The sequence below is a fragment of the Centroberyx gerrardi genome, chromosome 2, assembly GCF_048128805.1.
Source record: "Centroberyx gerrardi isolate f3 chromosome 2, fCenGer3.hap1.cur.20231027, whole genome shotgun sequence".
Lineage (NCBI taxonomy): Eukaryota > Metazoa > Chordata > Actinopteri > Beryciformes > Berycidae > Centroberyx > Centroberyx gerrardi.
This window is the reverse complement of record NC_135998.1, coordinates 25,803,938-25,828,700: the sequence shown is the minus strand read 5'-3', so window position 1 is coordinate 25,828,700 and position 24,763 is coordinate 25,803,938. Positions and strand designations below refer to the sequence as shown.

Sequence of the window (24,763 nt, the reverse complement as noted above, 5' to 3'; positions counted from 1 at the left end):
GTCTGTACATGACGGCAGGGTCCTGAGGAATAGCCCCATCTTCAGCTAGGCACTGTTCTGGCAGATGGTAGCTATCCGTGCCTGGAAAAACCCATCACCATACTCACACCCTACAAGGTCCAGGAGCATTACAATTGCCATCATTCAAGGGCTCGTTCAGTAGTAGAATCATAGAATGTACAATAAATATGGATGAAGTGAGTGTGATGTCACCCATAGGTTTCTAAAGGGCCGTTTTGAAGCCAAAAGATTGTGTTTACGATCGCCGCCATGTGGACATTTTTTGGAGCCAGTGCAGCTAGAGCAAAGCCAGGGGTTGTCCACAGAGCCGCACCGCCGCCTGCTATTGGTCCGTAATCGATGACCTGTCAATCACTAGGAAAACAACCCAGTTTTATAACCGTTATATTCCGTTAATGATGCAATTACTTTCAAAATCGTCATATGGACACACATTAGAAGAAGTGAAATTAGCTATTGAGATTATAACCTCTTGTCGAGAAGTTGGGTTGTGGTCCCATTGACTTGCATGGAGTTGGGCAGCGTTTGGAGTCTTTTTGGAGCCAGAATTCACCCGTGGTTTTGGCCACTTGGTTAGAACGTGCTTTTGGGATGATGAAAACACAATGGAGGGCCACACTGTTCAAGGCACTGGAGGTCAGTCCAGCCTGGCTGCTTTCTGTCTGCACCAGCCAATTGTTCCCGAGGACACATAGAATAAACACATAGAAAGCAGCACATACAATAAACCAATTTTCAAGGCGATGGTCTCATTTTTCTACAGCCATTATATTATGCTGTCAAAATCTGTTTGAGAATGATATATTGAGTTTAACTTTAATTGTTACTGACTTAAAGCATTCATTTCTGTAGAATTGTTGACCATTCTTTCTTTACAGTGGTAAATTCATCAATTTTTTGTTCACATGGAGTGCCTGGAAGCCACAGGAAATGTTATTAGTGATAAAAATCAATGCAATGTTGAGTGATGCTGCTCTGGAAAATCTGATTACCATAGTTCTGAATGGCTTTGGCCTAAAGCCCAACTTAATCTTCTATATATTTTTACTCTGCTGCCTTGCAGATAACACTTGGCAGTGTAGCGGTGTTTGTCTCCATCCTTCGCCAATTACCTACAGATCCAAAGCAGATAACAAAAAGGACACACACACACAAAGGCAGATAAGACATCTGCCTCATCTGATGACCTGTTCTTTGTTTGAGGCCTTAAGATGGCTAGTGTAGTGAGTGGGAGGCTTATCAATTAAAACAAGGTCCTCTGGGAACATTGTACCATGTTCTTGTCAGCAAGCACCATGAGTCATCCATTAAAGAAATGGAATGTTCCCTGCAATCTGAGGAAGAGACTAGAATAGATATATTCATCAAAATGTTTCAAATTTATTCTATTGATTGCAGAAGACATTGATTTTGCAATATATTGAATGCCCTTTATACAGTAATTGAATGCAGTATTTGGAGACTGGATGGTGAAACTTTAAGTTAAACTGTCATATATTAAGATGTGTCTCTCATTGAAAAAGGAATGACTGTTGTGTTTCTGTTTACATGTTGCAATTTTTTTGCACTAGGAAAAGCATGTCTTATCATTTTGTGCACAGAATGGCTCCACTGAGACTGTCTCTGGAACCAGCTCCAAGATCAGAGTGACACAGTCATCTACACAGCACAACATGCGGCCATTAGATTGCATCCCTATTACAATTACAATTAGTTTTAAATTAGGATGCTGACTTAAAAATCCACCATTTAAGCCTCATTAGCAGAGTAGCAGAGAGCACACTCAATATGCAGACTATTACCTAAATATACAAAAAGGAAAAGTCTCAGGCTCTTCTCTGGATTTGCTGACACTTATTAGCCAATGTCTCAGCGGCATTGCCTTGATGAAAACGATGCAGCTAAAACATTTGTGTGTAATAATTGTCGCAACAGTGGAGAGGCGTGTATGCGGCTATATTTAACTGTACCTTCACAAGGTCTCCATCCCTCCCACACCTGTCACCTGCGTCTCAGTCAAGGTCTCCTGCACTTGCTCCTCCAAGGGAGTTAAGGCTACTCTTTAGCTTTATTTGGCTTTATTTGTGGTAAGCATTTTGGTTCACCTCCTCATATCATACCAGCACTTTTTACCTCCGCTAAATCGCGCTTCTGGTGCCCAACTGCATTCACTTTATTTGTTATGTCGTTCCAGATTGACTTTGTATGCACTGGTAAAACATCTCTTCTTTGCAGCTCTTTGGGGTTTTCTCTGCCACCAACACGTCCAGCTCCACTGGAGAGAAATGTGCGCTTCTTTTGCCTATCATTACATTGCTGCAAATAGGCTATTGTGCACATTGTTTGGCCCTTATATTTTCGCAGCTGCAATTCTAATTATCTGCGCCTCTGCTCATTTACGTGACCTAGTTTAGTACCTTCACCCGCAATTGCTTTTGCACTGTGCGTGGAATTGCAACATGTTAGCAGATCCGGGCCTATGTGTACCGGTGGAGCACCCACCATGTGACCAAGCCAATATGCCACTTTGTCTCTCTGAAGGGAGATGCCATGATGAAATGCAAAGCTATTGCGCTTCTGGATCTGACCTGGTCATCCTAGCCTTCTATGTGTAGGCCAGGCACCAGCTGCTGTCTAGTCATGCCTTAGTTGACCCAGCTTAGCAGAATAAACAGCCATACAACATAGCAGCAGATACAGAGTGAGCAACAAACTGTGTGGGTATAGCCCAGTTAAATACACCACCCTATTAGTGAAGTGAGATGTGATTGGTGGTGATAATGTTGCCACCAACACGTCACTGGCTCTGACTGCACCAACAAGAGTTTCCTGATTGAAGTTGCGCAGTTCATTTCAGTTAGCAGAACTTGCATATTTGGTATGAACAGTTTACTGAATGAGAATAACATGGACATATATATTTTTTTGGCTTTGGCAGAGAATAGATCTGCTTTATGAACACCCTTCATGCTGGTGCAATGAGGCTATGGTTGGGGAGTGGGGCTGCATGATCCCTGAAAACAGCAGAAAACACCATTTAAGCAACAAAGCATAAACTATGTGTACAGTATTTCCTTGCTGTTTCCTGATATTCAGGATGACCATACCAATGTCCCTCCCGCACAGAGATGAACAGAGGAAGGTGCAAAGGAAGTTTTGACCTATGTAAGCCGGAGCTTGAATAAAGCTGAATGAAACTACTCCACAACAGAACAGGAATATTTGGCCATTGTCTGGTCTCTGGAAAAGTGGAAGGGAGGGGAGATTCTTCACAGTGATAATGGATTATTCCTCTCTGGTTTGGGTCTTCAAGACACAGAAGTCCAGCACCCACCTCACCTGGTGGGCTCTTCAGTTCACCTTTGCCAGAGAATACAGGAAAGGAAAGTGCAACACAGTCCCTGATGTTCTGTCCAGAGTACCTGGCAAGCAGGAAGGCTGTTTTCCTCCTACTTGTGCTTCTGTGCTGCCTGTGAAGAGGGAGTCTCCGAGAGAATTTCCAATCTCTGATCAGGACATCTGGAAGGTACAACAGGAGGAATCTGAGATCCAACAGCTGTACCAGTCTGTAATGAACAAAGGAGAAGTTACTGTCACAGACTCCAGAACATTTACCATTCTAGAGGACATAGTACACAGAGTGGTAAACCGTCCACACAAGACACTATCAAGTTGACATACCTCTCTCTAGCAACAGCTGCTGCACCTGTTCGATGAAGATCCTTTGGCCGGCCATCTAGGTAGGTTTAAATCTACAAAAGGATGCAGGCTCTGATCTACTAGCATAAGATGAGCCTGGAAGTCAAAGAGTTTGTACAAAATTATTGGGTCTGCCAAAGATACAAACCTGAAAGTTGTAAGGTCACTGACAAGCAACAGCAGACTATTGTACAAAGGCCTCGGGATATGCTTGGTCTGGATGTGATGGGACCCTTTATGAGAAGTTTGAAGGGGAATGTTTACCTGTTGGCATTTTAAGACTATTACTCCCGGTGGGAGGAGCTATTCCCATTGAGGAAAGCGGAAACAGAAACAGTTTTGAATGTTCTCACTTAGGAAATCCTAACCCACTGGGGTGTTCCGGATTTCATCCTTTCATGCTTTCTCTTCTGTGTTCAAGGAAGATCTGGAATGTGAAACAGAAGATGACTACTGCATCCACAGACCAACCTCAATGAAATGATCAATCGGACCCTCAAGACCATGATTGCATCTTATGTGGATAATAATCATAAATGCTGTGACAAGCACTTGCCTGTGTTCCATTTTGCCATCAATTCCACAGTCCATGAAACCAGGGGTCAGGGTCACTCCTGTGGAGCTCAACCTGGGCAGAATCACACCTTCCTTCTCATTCAGTTGCTCTCTTTATGAATGAGTGACATATATTACTCACTTGGAGAGTGGTGTCTCACCAGGAAATGTCTAGTCTGTCCTGTAGTGCCGGTTCACTTGCTAGTTTGGTCGGCATAGGCTCATTTCAAGCCTGGATCAATGGTGGATTACATCTCTTGCTATCCACTGAAACGGATATGTTTATTGTCGAGAGCAGAGGCTACAGCACTATCGGACTATAACTCTTTTGTTACTGACTTGACAGCTGACGGACTGTAGGAGCCATCGACTAAACTGGAAAGAACTGTGAGTAAAACAGTGTTTTCATTTCTATTTTGGAATTTTGGAGAATAATTTTGTTGGAGCTGAACTGAGTTGGAATTGATTTGAACCTCACCCATGGATCCCCTCTCCTGATATACAACCACCTGGAGGCAACTTCAGTTGCTTCTGTCACCATCCTGATGGCCCTTCACCTACTGGCCCCTGTGATGCCCAGCATGTTGTAGGCCCTGCAGAGGGAGCAGCCAGTGAACCCTCTGCACCCCACTTCGATGGGCTTGCACAGGCACAGCAGGCATGCTGGAGAGTCGATCTTCCCCCAGCAGAATAGGTTGGACGGGCTCGGTAGGATGTCGTAAACCGATTGGATTAAGAACTTGATGCGCTGAGGCTTCCAGAGTTCAGGCCATGAGACCTTTCGCTTCACCGCCTGCTCCCATCTTGTCCAAGCTCCCTGCTGCCTGGACTGCTGCACACACCTCTGCCTGGACTAGCTTCCTCCTATCCTTCCCCTGGGCCTTGTCGTAGCGTGGTGTTGAAGTGTCGGTCCTGACCTCGATGCCGGCCTGGGAGACTTTTGGGTCGCAATACTGCAGAACCTCCCTTGTACAGATCACCTTGAACTCCTCACTCAGGCTGCTGATAGGGAGCTTCAGCATGTTGTTATGACCATACAGGGCGATGCTGCTCAGGCTTCGAGGCAGTCCAAGCCACTTGCGCAGGAACCTACTGTCCCTTTTCTCAAAGCCCTCGATTGTAGAGATCGGGGCCTCGTAGATCAGAAGGGGCCAGAGGATCCCATGTTGGTATATCCAGGCCTTGAACTTGCGCTTCCAGCTCCTGGTTGGTCACTCGGATGGATGCTGTGTCCCTCAGGCTGCAGTCAAACACCTTGTCCAGGCTCTTCACTGGTTTCTCCGTGATGGTTGGGATTGGAGTGCTGTCAAGAACGAAGTGGAACTTGTCGATGGTCTTCCCTCTCTTCAGCACCAGCAACCTGGATTTCACTGGCTTGAAGCTCATTCGAGCCCACTTGATCAGCTCCTCCAGCCCCTTCAGGATCCACCTGCTCCCTGGAACAGATGTTGTTGTCACGGTCAGGTCATCCATGAAGGCCCTGATAGGCGGCTGTCGAATGCCGGACTTGGTAAGTGGGCCTCTGTACTGCACCTCAGCAGCCTTCACAAGCATGTTCATGGCCAGCGCGAAAAGGATCACTGAAATGTTGCATCCAGTGATGATCCTCTTCTCGAGCTTGTGCCACTCTGATGTTGTGGACAGTTGTCCCACCTTTATTGTTAGGTGGGACATCCACCAACACAATAGCCACTCATTCGGTCTTAAGGCTGTAAAACGACTTCAGGGTTTATGAATGCACACTTCTCATACCTTGCATTGTACTTTTTCCCTGCCTTCAGAGAACTTGTTTACCTATGTAACTTTACATTTTCTTCTTTGATAATGACAAGTTCACACTTTGTGTCATTCTACCATTCAGCTTACTGACACACAAATGTAAAAATAAAGACCTTCTCATGTGGATATAGACCAAGAAGTACAACTTCAATCCACACAAACAAATGTATGACATATAGTAGTACATGAAATTATGAAAAAATCCATAATTTGCATCCAGAGTTTATTTAATTTGAAATATTGCATCTCATAAGGTTCTGAATGCTTGCTAGCAAAAGCTGTGCAAGAGATATACATCACTGTGGAAACAAGGCAGTCTGAATTAATGTCCATTTTCTACCTAAGTTTTTGGAATTGGTCAGGTTGTAAGTGTCCTGTAAAAATGTTGAGCAATGTCAAGGGTGTGAAAAACTATAGTGTAAAAGGTAGATTTGTGATTGACAACTGCCTCGAAGGAAATTACTTGCGACAGCATGTAAATCATGAAGATTACCCAGCTCTGGGTTACTCTGACAGTGAGTAATTGAATCTCCCAGATTCACAGAACTGAAGGCAGCTTCAGAGAAGGATCATAAATATTCTTCAGATGCACAAGTCTTCATAAAGTCATCTTGCCATCTCAAGGCCCTCTAGGACAGTTTCACAGAATTAATCCATTGCCGTTTAAACTATCCTCAGACTCATGCCTCAACGTGTGTTTTCCAGTAGTTCAAGAAACCAGTCCAAAGCATTCCAAAAGTTAACGTGTCATGTCTACATATACAATAGTCAGTTCACACAGATATAAATCTATTAACCACATTTCAACTGAGTCTATCTTTTATTGGACTTTAAACCTCACTTTTATTATAATAATCAAACAAATCCAGCAGTTATCCTGATATTCCAGAGACCATTCATTTTCTTCAGTTGCAGTATCAGAACCCATTCCAGAGATGTCTCATTTGATTGAGTTTGGGTGGAGATTTCTTGCAGAATTTGTGATGTCCTTTATTACAAATTATGTTTTTAACCAGTTTAAAAATTTCAAGGCACAATGAGGATATTGCTGAAAGAAGCAATAATCTGGGATTTTCCCTTTGATATTTTTGACATTTCCTGTGGCTTCATTGGGACTGAACTTGGTCAAAATATTGATTTACCGTTGCTCGCCCCATTTAGGTTATCCCATAAAAGCAATACAATGATTACTGAAATAGGCCAAATGAAGAACCTATATGGCATTTTTCAGTTTACACTAACTTCAAAGGTGGCCAGGTATTCAAAATGTTCTCTCCAAGCACTACCATGCAGGTTACACAAGCGCTGGGGTTGTAGCATCTTGACTACTGTCCAGCAGTATGTGCACAGCAAGAGTTATATAAACATCAGTTAGTGCAGAATAGAGCATCACATCTTGCACTCCAGTGTTCAATGATAGTAGACGAAATGCATGCTGATCTCACATGGCTGAGAGTGGAGGACAGATTAACATGCAGTCGTGTAACTTTGTTTAGAAATACATGTGTTAAAGCAGCCTCACTACCTGAACTAAAAAAAATACCTCACAGAGAGTAGACACAGCCATGCAGCTAGACAGGTGAGGAGAGGTCATGTTACAATTGCTCAACCTAGAACCAATGAAATGGAAACAAGGACACAGTGATAGAGTGTCATAGACGCGAAGCACCCTACACAGTTCAGCAGTATTGCAGAGTGGAGGCGAGTGAATGATCCTGGTTCAGTGTGTTGTCTGTAGACAGTGCCATGCTTCCTAATAAGAAAGATAAGCTGTGAGTGAGTGAATGAGTGTGTGTGTGTGTGTGTGTGTGTGTGTGTGTGTGTGTGTGTCCTTTTTCTTATTTTGTTATTTTTTTCACACTGATAAACTACTTGCACTCAGTTCCTTAAGAATGGAGACAAAGATCTTTACATCTAAAGTAATTCTAGTAGATTCTATCTGTCACACAGGACCAGCCGCTGGTAATGAGAGGGTGAACACGCCTCTACCAAGCTGATTATTGCACAAGCCTATAATCTGGGAACATCTGCAGCTTGATGTGTCTGTCGCCACTGGTCTCCACTGTGTGAGAAATCTGCCAATAGCAGATTTGACTACTTTCGCTCAGCTCAGAATTACCTCAAATTAGCCTCATACAGTACATTGAGCAAGCTGTATCAGCTAGGTGTATTTCAGGAGTTAACAGGAGAAAAGTCTCTCACATACTATTATGATTTTATTATTATAAATATGTCTAATGCATGATTTTAGGCGTACATAAAACTTCCCCAGCCAAAAGAACCTAGATATTTGGAAATTTAAACCTAGGGATAGTGATTTGTATTTCAGATTAAACAAGATGTAAGCAAAGATGATTCAAATAAGATTAAAGTATGACAGCATGCAGAATGAAGAATTAATTGTGAATCAGCAAAAATAAACAGGTAGGATGGCAGGATGACCTATGCATTAATAGTCCAACTGGTAATGTATTTGGTGATTGAGTTGTATCAAGAGAGCTGGAGCTGTAGTGTACTGAAACTGTAAATATTCCCAAGTGTAAGTAGCTAAGCCACAAAAAAATGTCATAAGAAACAGCTATGTCTACTGGCTTCATCTCCTAACAGACCTTTCCAACAGTCATACTTCCAGAAGAGTGAAAGCTACATAATACTGAACACAACTTGCACATACCATAAAGTACCGGAATGAAAAACTGACGACTGATTGCGCAACCCCACCATACTGCATGAGTAATAATTCTTCTCAACACAAATGTGACAGGAAATTACTTAAAGACCTTCATATTCTATTTTTTCTACAGGTTTTTATTCAACAGTAGCTCATTGTTGTCCGGTGATTCTAAGTCTCAAACCTGCAGCCGAGGCCCTGCGTCCTGAGCTGATGAAATCTGCAGCTGTAGGCCACGTGTTCCCTTGGCAGTTAAGACTGTGCCACGCTGACAGACCAAGTGAGGTAAATCCACTGTATTCCAATTATACAGTGGAGCACTTTACCCCACTTACTGAAGTAAGTGCATTACCCACTAATCAGTGCCTGCCTGTACTTGTTAGTGCATGACCTTTCCTCATATTCATGCTAGGGTTAAGTGCCTCAGGCAAATTACCTCTCATTTCCCATTGACTGTGAATTCTGTCATTCATATGCACAGCTGTATTGCTAAAGATTTAGAGTATTGTGCATGGCATAGAATATTTAATATCTGTCGCTTTGAGACAGTAAATATAGAAATATTTGACTCTTTCCATGGTTTCTTACTGTAGTAACTAGGATTAAAAGCTTGCATTATTAGACAGTATGTCCATAAACATACTTCAAACATACTTCAAACAAACGTTTCAGAAAAAAATCATCCATGCAACATGCATAAATTAGTTAAAATAACAATGACACATTTTGTTTATTTCATAGCATTATAATAGTTTTTGGAATTCAAATATCACAATAATTTGTATGTCTATTCTTTAAATATATTTGTATCCTTGTACTGACATAATGGCAACCATCCTCTTATGTACTGTATGGCAGCACTAACCTGAACATATATTTATCCTTTCTTAGACAGTGGCATATTTTGTGAATTTCAACAGGTTTAAATGAAGTAGGCCTTACTGTACATACATAACCCTTTGACAAACTCTAACACGTTTCATGAACTCCACCAAAATAATTGGGGGCAAAAGTCTCCTTTTTGATTCTCTAGTTATCTGGGACAACCTCAATCCTGAGCTTGTGCTAATCCATCCTTTACAATGCCATGCAATCGGTGCCTGTTAGACAGGACTGGACTAAAGCGGATTTGCAGTGATCTACAAACCCGGATGGCATACAGGGTCTGGGCCAGGGCCTCTTATGTAAGTCTAGCCAGCTGTGGCCGTTTGGGCAGTGCATGCAGGGAATATGTTTACATAACACTCATTTGGGCATCTTTTTTCCCTCACACAGCAATACCTATAGAGAGAAAGGGTGGGGTGGGGGTACCTAAGTGGTTCTGATTATTTCAAGGAAACTTCATTTGTTCTAATCCAACCCAGTTATTATGTTTTGCATGGTACACACCTGCACAATAAATAGATAGCTGGATTTAAGGGCCTTGAGAGTTTCTAAAAAGTTGATCTCACAGTCCATACTCAGCTTTTATTCATCTCTACTTGATTATTTGTTGCCTGGATCCATTGTTATTGAAATGCAGAAAAGTGTGAATGATTATTATACAGATCATGGCTTCACATTGAAGTGTTTACTGTGATTCAACAACATTTTTATTATTACAGCTTAGTGCAATTTGAATTATAGGGATGTAGTGGCACTGAGACAAGTCCAAATAACACATCCAGGTAGGTAGTAAGTACATATACAGTCAATTGCTTCAGGTGAGTCTTTGACACTTTTCTATCCTTCAGTATACATCTCAATTGTATTCTTAGACTGTAGCTAGCTACAGCTCAGGAAACTAGTGACCCATGTTTGTTCCAAGTTCCAAACTGTCCTCTGGTAAATTTGAACTTGAAGAGTTCTGTATTAGTGTATCAACTGTTTAGCATTTTGGCCCATTTTTGGATGTTCATATGACCATGTAGACAGAACAGTTCATAGTCAGGTTTCAGTCACTATTGGAGTGGAGAAGGTATCAACTGCAGTGTTGCGTGATAGGATAGGTCAAAACATCCAACTGACAACCTTCAAACCCACCTAAGTTCCAAGATTGAGAAGCAGTAGCAGTGTTTAATTCCTGTTGCAAGTATCATTTCAATTGAAAAAAGTACAATAAGCTAAACTATACTAAATTCCTCCCGTAAGAGTCAGTATTGGCATATTTTAAAGGAAGAGCAACCATTATAAAACCTTTTTCTAGTGCAAAGTAGATGTGGACTACAGTACGTTCTACTGTTAATGCACAAATGACATTCTCTCAGTGTTTCGGGTACTGCTTTCATTTGAGATGACCCTAATGCTGCTCTCCCAGCATGTACTGCTGCTACCACAGTGGAGGGTCAGACTTCCAGGAGTCCATTCCCTGAAGCAGAGGAATCAGCACCTGATCTGTGCTAAGCCCCAGGCCCTAAATCCCTCTCAGACGGTCGTTAATGCGCTCTGTGTGGGACCACACTAGGGTTGTGTCACTCTCCTGAGCCCAGACTCTTGCCCTGTGTCTGATAGAAGGATCTTCTCCCCATCCTCCTCCTCTTTCATCCTCCTTAATTTCTTCTTCAACCACTGTCTCTCACTGCTACTGTCACAGTGCCTGTCTCATTTCCAGTTGGGATGCAAAGTGCAGTTACACCAGTGGAATGATTGCTGTAGTTCCATTGGGTCAACTGATGATGAGGGCATTCCAACGCTGGATTTTAGCCAACTGGCTGGACACCTCCCACCATCTGGCTCATATGCTCAGGGTTTCCCCCAAATGCATACAGGCACTTATTCCATGGAGATATCCAATACTTGTCCCAGGGTATTACCATGGGCAGGATATTGTTCCACAAGGTCATCTCAATGGATGCTTCCCTACCGGGGTGGGGGGCTTTGTGCGAAGGCTTCCCAGTTTGGGGGCTGTGGTCAGAGTCTCAGAGGAAATTTCACATAAGTTACCTCAAGCTGCTGGCAGTGTTTTTTGCGCTTCAACACTTGACCACAAGACCAGTGCTACTGGGCCACCACGTATTGGTGAGGTCAGACAATTCGATGGTGGTAGCATACATCAACAGGCAGGGGGGGACTCAGTATCTTCCCCTGTTGTCATTAGCCTGCTCGCTACCTCTTCGGAGCAGTGCACACTTGCTGTCATTCAGGGCGACTGATGTCCCAGGAGTCCTGAATGCAAGGGGCAGGTCTACCCTTGAATGCAGGGGCAGACCTCCTGTCCTGGGGAAGTCCCCAAGCTAGGGAGTGGTGCCTCTACCGCGAGGTGGTGGCCCAGATATGTGGCATGGCTGACGTCGATCTCTTTGCATCGCGAGAAAATACTCACTTCCCACTGTTCTTCTCAATGAAAGACACATGGGCACCTTTGGGGATAGATGCCCTGGCTCATCCATGGCTGCACACCCTTATGTACGCGTCCCTGTGGATCTGATTTTGCCCACAGTGGAGAGAGTATGTCAGGGAGGCATGCCTTTAATTCTTATTGTGCCCCATTGGTACAACAAGCCATGGTTTCCAGATATACTGAGACTCCTGTGCGAGGACCCATGGAAGCTCCCCCTACAGAGAGACTTACTCTCCCAGAGAGCAGAGGGTCTACCGTTGAAAGTGAATGACACAATCCAGAGTGTGAGGGCTCTCTCTGCTAGGGGTCTGTACGCTTTTAAATGGCTGGCTTTCGAGAAGTGGTGTCAAGGTAAAGGTTATGTTCCTTTCCCATAGTCTTATTGGAGGCCAGTTTAATGAAAACGCAGGCTGGCAGCAAGTTTGGTTGGAACTTGCCACAGAGAGAGAAGACGCCGAAGGCTGACAGGAATCTGGAGACAACATTGAAATTTCGCCATCTACGCATCCTCCACCCCTTCCACCATATATACCTGAACTACCTACAAAGGAACGGGCTGGCCCAGCCAGAGTCAAGACCTGCGGTGTTGGTGAGTTGAGCTAACCCCCCCAGAAGTGAGGGATAGCACACACACACAGGGCGAGGCAGAAACAAATCATACAACTACATTCACAAAGCATATACACTTTATAAACTTTATAAACTGTATCACAACATTCAACTTTTATACATTGAATAACACTGAAGAGCATTTCATGACCAATCACCATTCAGTGTCCAAGCTTATATTATGCATATATAAGGTCTTCTGACTTATTATCAATGGGAACTAATGCTTTCTAGCCTTTCAAGTCCCAGCAACCATTTCAGATTTAGTATTCCTTCAAGCAGCATGGGATTCATTTAGAACAGTGTTTTTATTCCATTGGCACAGCAATTTAACCCCAACCCCCCCACCCCACACACACTTTTTTCTATGTCTACATTGTGTCATTCTTTTCATAGTAGAATGACTTTGCAGAGAGGACTTTGATTGTGAAATGTTCTATACTAGTAAATATGTCACACCACAGATTAGGGCCTATGGCCATTTGAAATGCATTGCATAATAGGTTCATGAGGGATGTTTTCACTGCTGATCCATTTGCTCCACATATTGCGCAAGAGCAACTGAAATACTTTAACTAAGTGTCACACCTAGTGCAGGGAAGTTTAAATAAGCAAAGCACTGAAATACTTATGTGGGAATATGCTTGGCTGGGTGATTGGTAGATAAACCGCATTTCGTGGTCATTTAAATCTATACTTTCCTCACAGAAAAATACTACAAATTATTGACCAACCAATAATGCTCAGATTCCACTGAAGTGGAACCCAACACATTAGGATATTGTAGGTAGGCTACACTGTCAACTTGGCTTGCTTAAAAGAAAGAACATGAGCAGAAAATGAAAAACCTGCCAAGACAAAATTCCAAAACAACAACACTTGAGGTAACAGATGGCATGTACACTGTTGTGCTTTTGTACACGCATCTTGCAAACTTATGGTGCAATGAGAGCTTGTCCAGTACAAAATAAAGCAAGATACTACTGTGAGGTAGGGAGAGTTGACTGCATTTTCTAACACAGAAGAAGTAGTTTGTTTTTAATATTTCTAACAGAGTGAGCTTTTTCCTACACAATAAGCTTGCTCTTCCCTGTTTGTATGAATGGCCAGTCTCGGTGGACTAAAGCCTGAGCAGAAGCCATGAATTGCAACATGAGATATGAGAGCTGGGCTGGGGCTTGGCGTTTCCCCAAGTCACAGAATGTACTTGAACTAATTCCAGCAGCAAAAGTTAATACAGGCCAGAGTGGATTTATCTGTCTCAGATTGCATGCATCCAGAGGAACTGTGTCAGAGGCACGCAGAAATCTTTCCACACAACTTTTGCAGCTTGTCTCTAGTCTTTTAATTAAAAGACACATTTTTCTTCTTTTACCATTCCTATGACTGTAAACACATTAAACATAGATGTAATATTGAAATCAGATGTTTTAACTGATTATACTATCCACAGCAACCACATTACAGTACATAATGTGCTACATATTGTTTGGTCACATATTTCATGATGGAAAAGGACAAAGGAAATAATGTTGGAGAATGCTCAAATTATTTTTTCTTTTTCTCACTCGCGTCTTTCTTTCTGTGTGTGTGTGTGTGTGTGTGTGTGTGTGTGTGTGTGTGTCTGTCTGTCTGTCTGTCTGTCTGCCTGTGTGCACACATATGCACTCCTTCCCCTTTTAGCTCTGCACCCTATTGATAACAATACACACTGTTGGTCACATGGTTAGTATTGATCAGTCTTTGTAAAATGGATTACATACAGGGTTGCCAGCCTCCCCTCTCCCTAACCTCCACTCCCTGGAAGTAGGCTGATATCACTGAGATGGCCCATCAAGATACATCTATCTCTGTGATTCACTACCCAGATTCCTATCCATGTCTCAGTCTGCATTCTCAGATTGTTTGTCCCTGTTGCATGAAATGTGAAGACACCCGCCGCCTCTGCTTCAATATCGAGTTAATAGTGGTGGATCCCAGCATTACACCACACCTCTTCTCCGAGCCAAGGGTGCACCCCTCCTGAGGGGTCCTGGGAGAACCAGCATATATGACACCGAAATCCAGAAACTGATTCAGGCTATGTGATCAACTGAACCCTGAGGATGTGGATCAGTCGATAAGACTCCTGGTTTATCCCACCTTTATCACCCTGTGCAGCATAATGACAATTAAGGACCGCTTGCTCCTGAGATCCAGGAGTTGAGCAATCTGCAGAGCTGGAGATATGTGGACTCTGTCAGTAACATGGCTGATGACATCACTAGGGGCAAGACCCTAGTAGAGCTGTCCAAGCATAATCGTTGGAGCCAGGGTCCTTGTTTCCTGCCCAGTCCCTGCTTGTACATTAGCAGTAGTAGCACCCCACAGGATCAATAACGTTTAATCTAATTTTCTTATCTACAATGAGACCATTTAAAAAAAAAAAAAAAAAACTTGACCATGTTATTACCATGCTACCCTTTGACCCTTTGGGCCTAAGGAAGAGTTTGTTCTTTTGGTTTTCATTTGGTTAATTTTTGTCTTTACAGGGGAATACCTCTAAGAGATTAAACTTGGCTCAACAAAGGGAAGCATCTCAATCCAACCAGGAGCACAAGAGGAGCAAAGGCAAACTGATTTCAAAGTGCAGTTGCCAAAGGAGCCACACGGTGAAATCAATAGACCATTATTGAAGGTTTGGTGATACTGAAGTCACATTTAGAAATTAGAGGCTTCGCTCGTTGTGTGAAAAGTATTGTATACATCATAGAACATGCTCTAGTGTTTTAAAATTTGTTGGATATTTGTGGAGCTGGAATAAATATGCAAAGTATTTATGTGTGATATTTATATATACAGATTTAAAAAAAAAAAAAAAGCTTTGATTTTCATGTCATTAAAAAGAAAAAGAAAAATATCCTTCAACATCCATTTTCATATGAAGATTTGATAAAAAAAATTTTTTTAAAAAACACACAAACTTTAAAAATATAAATAGGCTGAAATAAATTTGCATTTCTATCAGCTAAAACACTACAAAGTTACTATTTACTTAATGGACACAAAATCTGTTGAAACAAGAAGCCTTATTAGAGAATTCAAACCATAAAACCTGGACTGAAAGTTTAAAATGTCCATGTGCTACAGACTATGCAGTTTGTTATTTGTGAATGTCATGACACATTTACATGTCATCTTGGTAGATGCATTACAATGACACATCATATCCATATCCTCTCCTCCACCTAGGAGTCGCTGTTGCAAGATTTAATGAAAAAGTAAAAGCAGGGGGCAAAAGACTTGCTGGCAATGCAAGCTACAGCTAGCTAGCCTGCCATTAATCATGGCTGACAGGGAACTAGGGTTAACCTCACAATGTATTATTCATGACTGTTTTCATTTAGAAGTTATGGTGATAAGGTGATAGATAAGGTGAGTGTCATAAGACACAAGAGACCATGACCAATGGCAGTGTTTGCAGATTCACAGTAGCCTAATGAAAGATGGCAACAAAGGGAATAGGGCCAGGAATGGTTGGTACTGATGGGAGTTTAAAGAGATTTTTTTTATTCCATTTTAATACCGAATTGAAAAAAAAAGCATTCACTTGCTTTTTGGTTGGTGGTTTACTTATTAGCAAAAGAAAGAAAATGTGAAAACCTGCTATTATCTATTATCAAGCTCCATTCTTGCCCTATAACTCTCCCCTCTTAACTTGAAGAGTGAAGATTATTCAAATGTGGGTGAGATTAGGGGCCTCTGTGGTTAGCAGTTCTGCATGCTCATTGATGTCAAATTGAGCGATTTGGGTCAGACGAGCCTTGCTGTCTAAATCTAGCCATGGGAGAGCTTTGACTTTACAAGCTCAGCCACTCCAACTGCAATGGCTGTCCTCAATACCTAAACCCAGTACACTTTTCTCTCCTGTTTCAACCCCTTCTCCCCACCTTCAACCCATCACCAGACCCTGAGAGGATTTTTTTTCCCGGATTTTCATTCATTCCTCTTTGTAATATTTTTTGCTTAGTTATAGTTGTGTGTGGACCATTAACACTGTAATCACTCAATAACATATAACAATATATAACAATAATTGAAGAGAGGCAGAAATCGTAGGAAATAACTGGAACTTGAGACATCAAATCCCTAAACCCACCACGTTTTATCAACTATTTCACGTAGGGTTGCCGGGGGGGGGGGGGGGGGGGGGGGGGGGGGGTGTTATACAATTTATATAAATATATGATTGTTATTGCCACACAATGACCCATAGCATCAATCAGTTCTCTCTCTCTCTCGCTCTCTCAAACACACACACACGCACAAACACACACACACGCACACACACAATGTTACCATGCAAAACTAGAAAAATAGGATCATCTACTATGAAATTTTGCACTTTACTTCATTCCTGACATGTATTTTGTTGCCAAATTGCCATGTGCTGTCACCATTACGCAATGCCAGATGCCAAAAACTACGTGTCCCTCTCACCATTACGCAATGCCAAATGCGCAACGTGCATGTCCCGTTAACCATCATCACACATTGCCAATTGCTAATTATGCAACCTACAACCAAGAAAAACAACAGTAAATACCGTATGTAAAAAGCACAGCCCAGCAAAAAGTCATGAAAATAAACTGCAAAGGCATCTTACCTTCACCCGAAGCACAACGTAGGCCTACCCGACGCACACACACATCGCCCTTGATTGGTTAATACATTATGCTACATTCAAAACAATTTAGTAAATCCTCCCCAGTTGTGTCTCATGTCACTTAAATCAAATCACGTAGTGCAATATTTATTATTACTTTACTGAAAGAGACTTAAAGCTACTCAAAGCTATTCGTCGGGAGACAGACTGGGAGTAGAACTCAACCTGTTGCTGTAACTCAGTCTCAGTAAAACAAGGAGTACAAAGCTAGTAGGTTCATTTCTGTTTTTTCTTTCTTTGTAGATCGCGATAAATGTATTTATGCTGTGTCACCCAGTGTCACCCCAGTTACAATCAAATTAAGACAAGTGTGGGCAAATTTGGCGCCCCTAGTGGCGTGGCGCCCTGGGCAATTGCCCTGTCTGCCCCGCCCACGCGCCGGCACTAAACCAAGTCTGCAAAAATACAAGCACATCTTCTGCTTTTCACTCACTTTGCAATTCTAAATCACACTTTTTCTCTATATCAGGTACAACATAAAAAAAAAAAAAACTAAAACCGCTTGTGTTAATTTGGAAAGCACTCCCATTCAAAATGCTAAACTTCATTTACCAACTGGCACTATAAAAAAGGCCACAGGTGAGCTCTCCTGTTTTTGAGAACCATGGAAGCCGATGTTGCAGTGAGAGCTAGAGGAAGAGGAGTGAGAGGAAGAGGAGGACGAGGACAAGGAAGAGCAAAGAGAGCAGTTATGTCAGATGAGATCCGGGTCACTTTGATTCACCATGTGGTCGACCCATGTCGACCCCCCAGAAAAAAAGAAATATTCTTGTACCCTAACCAATCACATCATGTTTCTGGATCTTCTGCAGAACTGAGAGACGACCAGTCTGTGTGAACATGGCTTGTGATGTAGATGAGGTGACATAAATTATTTGTGATTGAAATAAAGTATTTCTGTTACTATATTTGTGTATATACAGTATACATTACTGTAACAGTCTTTTACAACAGGCTACTGTGCATAAGTGTAACTCAACATGCAAAAGGCATAAGCCTACTGATGAGATATTCATAATAGTGTTTTCTGTTGAGCACATCAGTGTGTCGGTTGTTAGAAAGATGTATTCATATGATGGTTGTGTGAGTCATTTTGATGCAAAATTACATTTTGAGAGAAGATAACAGTTTTGAAAGCAACGTTACGTTTTGCAAGAGATTTGTGGAGTTTTGCATTTTGCATTAGTGTTTAGAGTTTTGAGAAAATGAGGCTTCGTTTCATAAAATGTGTTCAAGTAATTATGAAAAATTGTAACTTTTAGTTAGTGACTGGTAATCTTTATCAAATATGCAGCTTAAATATGCAGCTGGGTCAGATTCATTTGAATCTTGAAAAGATTTCTAACTATATAGAGGTAAAGTGTATGTCTTCTGTATCTCTAATGAATACACCATTATAGGACCACCCAAGCTCATAGATGGCAGGGTGCTGCCCTCTTTTGGTAAAAGAAAATATTAAGGAGTTTCTAACTCTAAAACGTAGGATATGACAAGGTACTATCAAAGCAGTCATTGAAGGAAAAGGAAATAGAATTGGTATCCATATGAACTTTAGCAGATCTATCTATCTATCTATCTATCTATCTATCTATCTATCTATCTATTCTGTTTCAGTTTACCGATGCAGGTTCTAGTTACACAATGTGATTTAGGTATACTGATACTCTACTTTAATCCCAAGAAATGACATCTGATAAACTGGGTCTCAAAAGAATATACACTGGTTTTATATTTTTCTATTGTGTGTCAATAATTATTATATTGATTTTACATGTTACAGCTAGTGGATATAACCAAATGGAGAAAAGAAAGAGACCAAAATAATTATACTGACAGGTACATCTTAAAGGAATAAAATCCGTGAAACATGCACATATTATTTCAGCATCTTGCAGCTTGTAATTTATATCTGCTGTGTAGGAAACATGTTTGTCTATGTGTGATACAGTAAGGAGGTAGAAGTGTTGATGAACACACCATGAAACCCCACAGACAGCATGTTTCTGGGAAGTTGACACACATCCAGTAAAATCTCAACATCATTGTTGTGGAAACCTAGTTGGCTGCAGTCAGCCATCTTTTACTGAAACACCTTTAAACAATTACAAAGAAGTGGTTAAACCCATGGTGCATGTGTCAAACTCAAGGCCTGTGGGCCGGATTTGGCCTGCCACTAATTTTGATACAGCCCATGTATGAATCTGGGTTGTCAGTTCATTCTGACCTGCCTAGGTGTCAAGGTTGGTGGAAATACAAGTCACAGTTGCCATGCAGTGTGCACTGTTGCTACATGCTAAACAAACACAGTCCACACACTCTCCAACACTTTTAATCATTCAATCAACAATTAATCATTTTTGCTTGACTAAATGCCATGCAAGCTACAATGCCATTGGTTTGTCATGTTGTTCAAGGTTTTATGTTAAGCAGTCTATATGTTGGTAAACTATATGGGACATTTGAAAATACAATCAAAACATAGTCATGGTGATTCTAATTTCTCAGTGTTGCCCTCACTGAGCTGAAGTTTTACACCTCTGCCCTGGTGGAATGGGCACGAATCTTGCCAGACAATTCAACCTTTATTGTGCAATGCCATGTATGGGGACTTATGTCAACAGTCAATGTTCATAAATGAAGGTAAATTGTACTCAAAACATTTGATTAAAGTAAAATTGATTTGGACTTGTCTTTCAGAAATTTGTAGCAAAGTATTTTTTAACTTGAACCCAAGGAAGAGATTCACAAATGTACAGAATTGTTGACCCCCAAATACAACTAATAAAATATCCTTGACTCAGTTGTACTTGTAATTTCTTTAGTCTTTTTCTTTAGAGCTATTGTACTGACTTGTGGATAAAAATAGTTCTTTAAACTGTTTCTTTCTCTTTATCTGCATCTCCTCTTCATGACTAAAGCACATTTAAAAGGTGAAAGCAAGAAAACATCATACATTTCATTAGAGTAACAGGGTTGACAGTTAATGAAGGTACGGAAACATATTTAATCATTCATTCATTGTCTTTAGGGTTAGGTATAGGGTTAGGTTAAAGGTTAGGTTTAGGTTTAGGGTCTTTGATCTTGTGACTCAAACCCAGACCACATCACATCAGAGGCTTACTCACATCCGCCTCTGTTACCTGATGAATAGTGTCAGTTGGTGAGCTTTCAGCAGAGTTCAATGTTTTGGCTGGCGGTCCTGAGCGGCATTCAAAGCGGGCCCAGAGCCTATTGAGGTCATCTGGGAGCGAAGAGGTAGCATTGGTGAAACCGCCAGGCTTGGGTTTGTAATCTGTTATCGCTTGTAGCTCCTTCCACATGCGCCTGGAGTCCGTGCCATTATAGTCATGTTCCAGCTTATTCCGGGATTGTCTTTTGGCTGTCCCCTTGATAGAGGAGTAGCAGTGATCCAAGGTCTTGTCGCCCCTGGTTGGGCAGCTGACATGCTGGTAATATTTGGGTAGAATCATTTTGAGACTACAGTGACTGAAGTCTCCAACCACGATGGAAATAGCCTGTGGGTGTGTATTCTCGTGCCCACTGATGACGAGCCGCTGCAGCATTGGCTTGTGGTGGTATGTAAATAGCAATTAATGGGACACAGAGAAATTCTCTTGGTAGGTAGAATGGGCGACACTTGCTGTTACAGATGGATTGAACATTGGCTAGCAGAATGCTAGGGATGGTAGGCCGCCGTAACCTGGCCAGAACCCTGCCTCGTCTTCTGTGTTTCCACTTGTGTTGGCGCTGGTAGATGGTGCTCCGAGGTACCACTGGGTTGTAAACAACGTCCTTTGGCATCTCCGGAGATATACATAAGTTGGGAACATTTAGTGTGTGCAAGAGAACTAACAATTAACACAACAACAATTACGAAGGAGAGAAAAGCTCTCAGTTGGGGCCATGTTGGTAGGCCCATACTAATTAGATGTGTATGTAAGTTTGGCGTGAAATAAATAAATACAACTACATCTGGGGCTTTTGTGTGCACAATAAAGATTGAATTGACTTACTGTACATAAGAAAATAACTATACACAGGATATCAATACATATCAATACATGGGGACTCAACTGCAAAAAAGTCTCTGTAAAGTCCTTTTCCCCTCTCTAGCTTATGTTGAGGCTGTAGTTTCCTAGGGAGAAGTCCTAGTGGGAAGTCATAGCCTATTTAGGTTTCACAAAATGTTAACTTCTCACCACATAAAGTTCACCCAACAAAAGGCAGCTGTTAATACAGGGAAGTGGTTAGAGCCTATGAGCCTACTTCTTGGTTTTATACACACTTCCATCCATGTGCTGTTCCTCTTTGCTATGACATAAAAGGTAAACGATTTTGTTTGATTTGGATCAAAGTCACCATGAGTAGATCAAGGTATTTATATCTATTGGTCATTACATACATTACTGGACTAAATATGGTCACTCCACTTTCAAAGGGTGTGTGTAAACTGGTAAGATGATTTTATGCAGTTTACATTTATATGCATTTATACATATTTTTTTAAAAATCCATTAAACTGAATTTATAATAATAAGTCACTTCACAATTATACTTCACTAATATTTGTCAGACAGCCACAGGGTATGATTGTTCAGATCAAAATTTACAAGCGGTGCCTGGCCCTGATGGTCTTCCCAGTGCCACAAAGATCCTGGACTTCAGCTTTAACCATCTGCCGGCACTGTACAACACAACCTTCAGCCGTCTGACTCAGCTGGTCTCCTTGGATCTAACCAGGTAGGTAGTAAAACTAACTGGATGGATGGATGATGGATGGATGGATGGATGAATGGATGGATGGATGGATGGATGGGTGGATGAATGGATGGGTGGGTCACATTTCTTCAAATATTAAAACTTTAAAAACAGATTCTTAATTTTTTTTAACAGGTGCAAAATAAACTGGATATTTGAAAACAGCTTCCAGAACCAAAAGCACCTGGAGAGTCTCATTTTGATTGGAAACACGTTGATGTTTGTTGCAGATGATGCTTTAATCGGACCTCTGGCCCTTAGTCATCTCAGATTGTCCCAGACATCAATGGATGATCTCAAGTTAATCCCTTACAATAACCTAATGTCTCTGGAGACACTGGAGCTCGGGGACAATGACATTCACTCCTTGCGTGGTCTACAGCAGTTCAACTGGAAAAAAATGACGACTCTCAATCTGCAGTTAAACGCTATCCAGAACATATCAGCTGCTGAGGTGGCAGTATTGCAGAATGGTAGGGGGCTAAGCATGAGCTTTAAAAGCAACAGCATTGTGTACATTGAACCAAAGGCATTTGAATTGGTCCAGTTCAATAGCCTGGATTTCAATGACTGCTTCAGTGAAGCAGATATTTCTGTGATCTTAGCAGGACTGGCAGGAGTTAAGACCAATATCCTGTCGCTGGGAGTGTTTGAGCAAAGCCAACCTTCCACCATCAAGGCCCAGTCGTTACAAGCCTTATGCGATATCACTGTCAAAGACCTGAGATTCCAGCTGCAGCACTTCAGTGACATTACAGACACTCCATTCCACTGCCTGTCTGGCCTGGAGAAGCTAGACCTCACCAGAGCACATCTAGACTCTCTTCCAGCCACTGTTGGCCAGATGAAATCTCTGTCCAAACTCATCCTGAATGAGAACAAATTCCAAAATGTGTGCCACACTAACGCCATGAGCCTGCCCTCTCTAACCGCTCTATCTATGAGGGGGAACCAACACAAATCGTTGCTCTTCAGTGACGGGTGTCTGAGTGGCCTCTCCAAACTGGAGTTGCTGGACCTGAGCCACAGTAAGCTCCTCACAGGGACAGAGTGCTGTGAGATCCAGCTCACAGGGTTGAGCCAGCTGCAGAAGCTCAACCTCAGCTACAACTCCCAGATGAAGTGGAGTGCACTTCCATTCAGGGAGGTTTCAGAACTGAGACAGCTGGACTGCAGCCGTGTGAATGTCACTTATGAAACCCAATGTGCCGAAGGAGGACCTTTTCAGAACTTGCACCACCTGAAGTGGCTGGGTATCTCTTGGAGGTTTTTGAACCTCAGCTGTCAAAGCAATCTCCTGGAGGGCCTGCAGAATCTAGAGCACATGAGCTTAAGTGGTAGCTATTTCAAAGATGGGGTCATTTCTAATCCTGAGATGTTTAAGCATGTTCCCCTTCTGCAGAACCTAGTGTTGTCAGACTGTGGCCTTGTATCTATTGATAGGAACATGTTTACTCATCTCAGCAAACTCACCCATGCAGATCTTAGTGGCAATAGGCTGGTGGTTGTATATACTAATGTGTTTTATTCACTGGAGAAAGTCCTGCTAAATTTTGCTATGAATGATATAAAAATTGTTGACCTCGACTCTGTCAAGGGTTTAGGGGAGGAAAGCAAACTTGATCTGAGTGACAACCCACTGGTATGCAATTGCTCTAATGTTGAGTTCATTAGCTGGATGCAGAGTAATGTCAATAAAATGACAAACACTGATAGGACAAGATGTGGTGAATCTAGGGAAGCTTTAACAGACGTGCACTTGAACTGTACCTCATTTGGCATTTTAGGAATTGGACTTGTTATTGTGTTCATCGGAATCGCTTTCATCATTATATGGAAAGTAAGAGAGAAATACAAACAATATGAAAATGTGTGAAGTAATACTGTGGTTTACATATTAAACAATTGAAACTGCTGTCACATTTCGGTAACACTTTACTAGAACCTTCCTTAATAAATGGTTAAGTAGTATTTTACTGTTCACTATCAAATAATTACTTTTATCTTTTAACAGTTTACTCAGGATTAGTAAATGCCAGAAATAATATTTTTGAACATTAACCCACTTGTGCTGAAGTTTTGAAATTCTTTGGACGTTTCCTGGAAAGAACCATGAAATTATGTACTAATTATAGGGAAAATAGAGAAAGAGTTCAATGGTAGTAATGGTAGTAGTTGGTAAATTCCTCCATTTTCTTCTGGAGTTTCCAAGACAGAACCATGAAATTATGTAGTAGTTGTAATTAGAGGAAGGAACTCAACAAATAACTATATTATATAATTATATGAATAATGACTTGGGTTACCAAATTGACCTCTGCCTGTTCTTTTTCCAATAAACTGCTGACATTTTCTATACAACTACTGCATCATTTCATGGTTCCTTCCAGGAAACTTCCTAAGAAATTAACAGTTCCTTTCTAGGAAATTATTAGGTAATTGTGGACCCAGAAAATAAAGTGTTACCAAATACATGTATGTAGGTGAATAAACAATGATACATTATTCTTTCCATATTTTTTTTGTTTGCAAAATCTATGCCAGCAGAAACAAATGAGAAATTAAAAACTTCAATTTTATCATTCCATTTTATTTTCAGTATTACGCAACATTAGAAGTATAAATATCTGTTTTAATATACAACATC

General features: G+C 41.5%; 1 protein-coding gene and 1 pseudogene across 1 annotated transcript; one reads left to right on the top strand and one right to left on the bottom strand.

Annotated features, from left to right (window-relative positions):
• Positions 1 to 5,039: 5,039 nt before the first annotated feature.
• Positions 5,040 to 5,949, bottom strand: LOC139913658 (uncharacterized; annotated as a pseudogene).
• Positions 5,950 to 21,725: 15,776 nt separating this feature from the next.
• cd180 (CD180 molecule) lies at positions 21,726 to 23,992 on the top strand. Its single transcript, XM_071901748.2, has 3 exons — positions 21,726 to 21,811; positions 21,932 to 22,098; positions 22,252 to 23,992. The coding sequence occupies exons 1-3, from the start codon at positions 21,776 to 21,778 to the stop codon at positions 23,990 to 23,992; spliced, it is 1,944 nt and encodes a 647-aa protein (XP_071757849.2). The 5' UTR covers positions 21,726 to 21,775.
• Positions 23,993 to 24,763: the final 771 nt, after the last annotated feature.

What these genes read in the sequence shown, in the direction of transcription:
- cd180 (XM_071901748.2), top strand. Translation starts at nt 21,776, where the DNA reads ATGGTCACTCCACTTTCAAAGGGTGTGTGTAAACTG. An exon ending in CAAAGGGTGTGTGTAAACTG is followed by an intron (nt 21,812 to 21,931) that starts GTAAGATGATTT and finishes AATATTTGTCAG; the next exon opens with ACAGCCACAGGGTATGATTG. An exon ending in GTCTCCTTGGATCTAACCAG is followed by an intron (nt 22,099 to 22,251) that starts GTAGGTAGTAAA and finishes TTTTTTTAACAG; the next exon opens with GTGCAAAATAAACTGGATAT.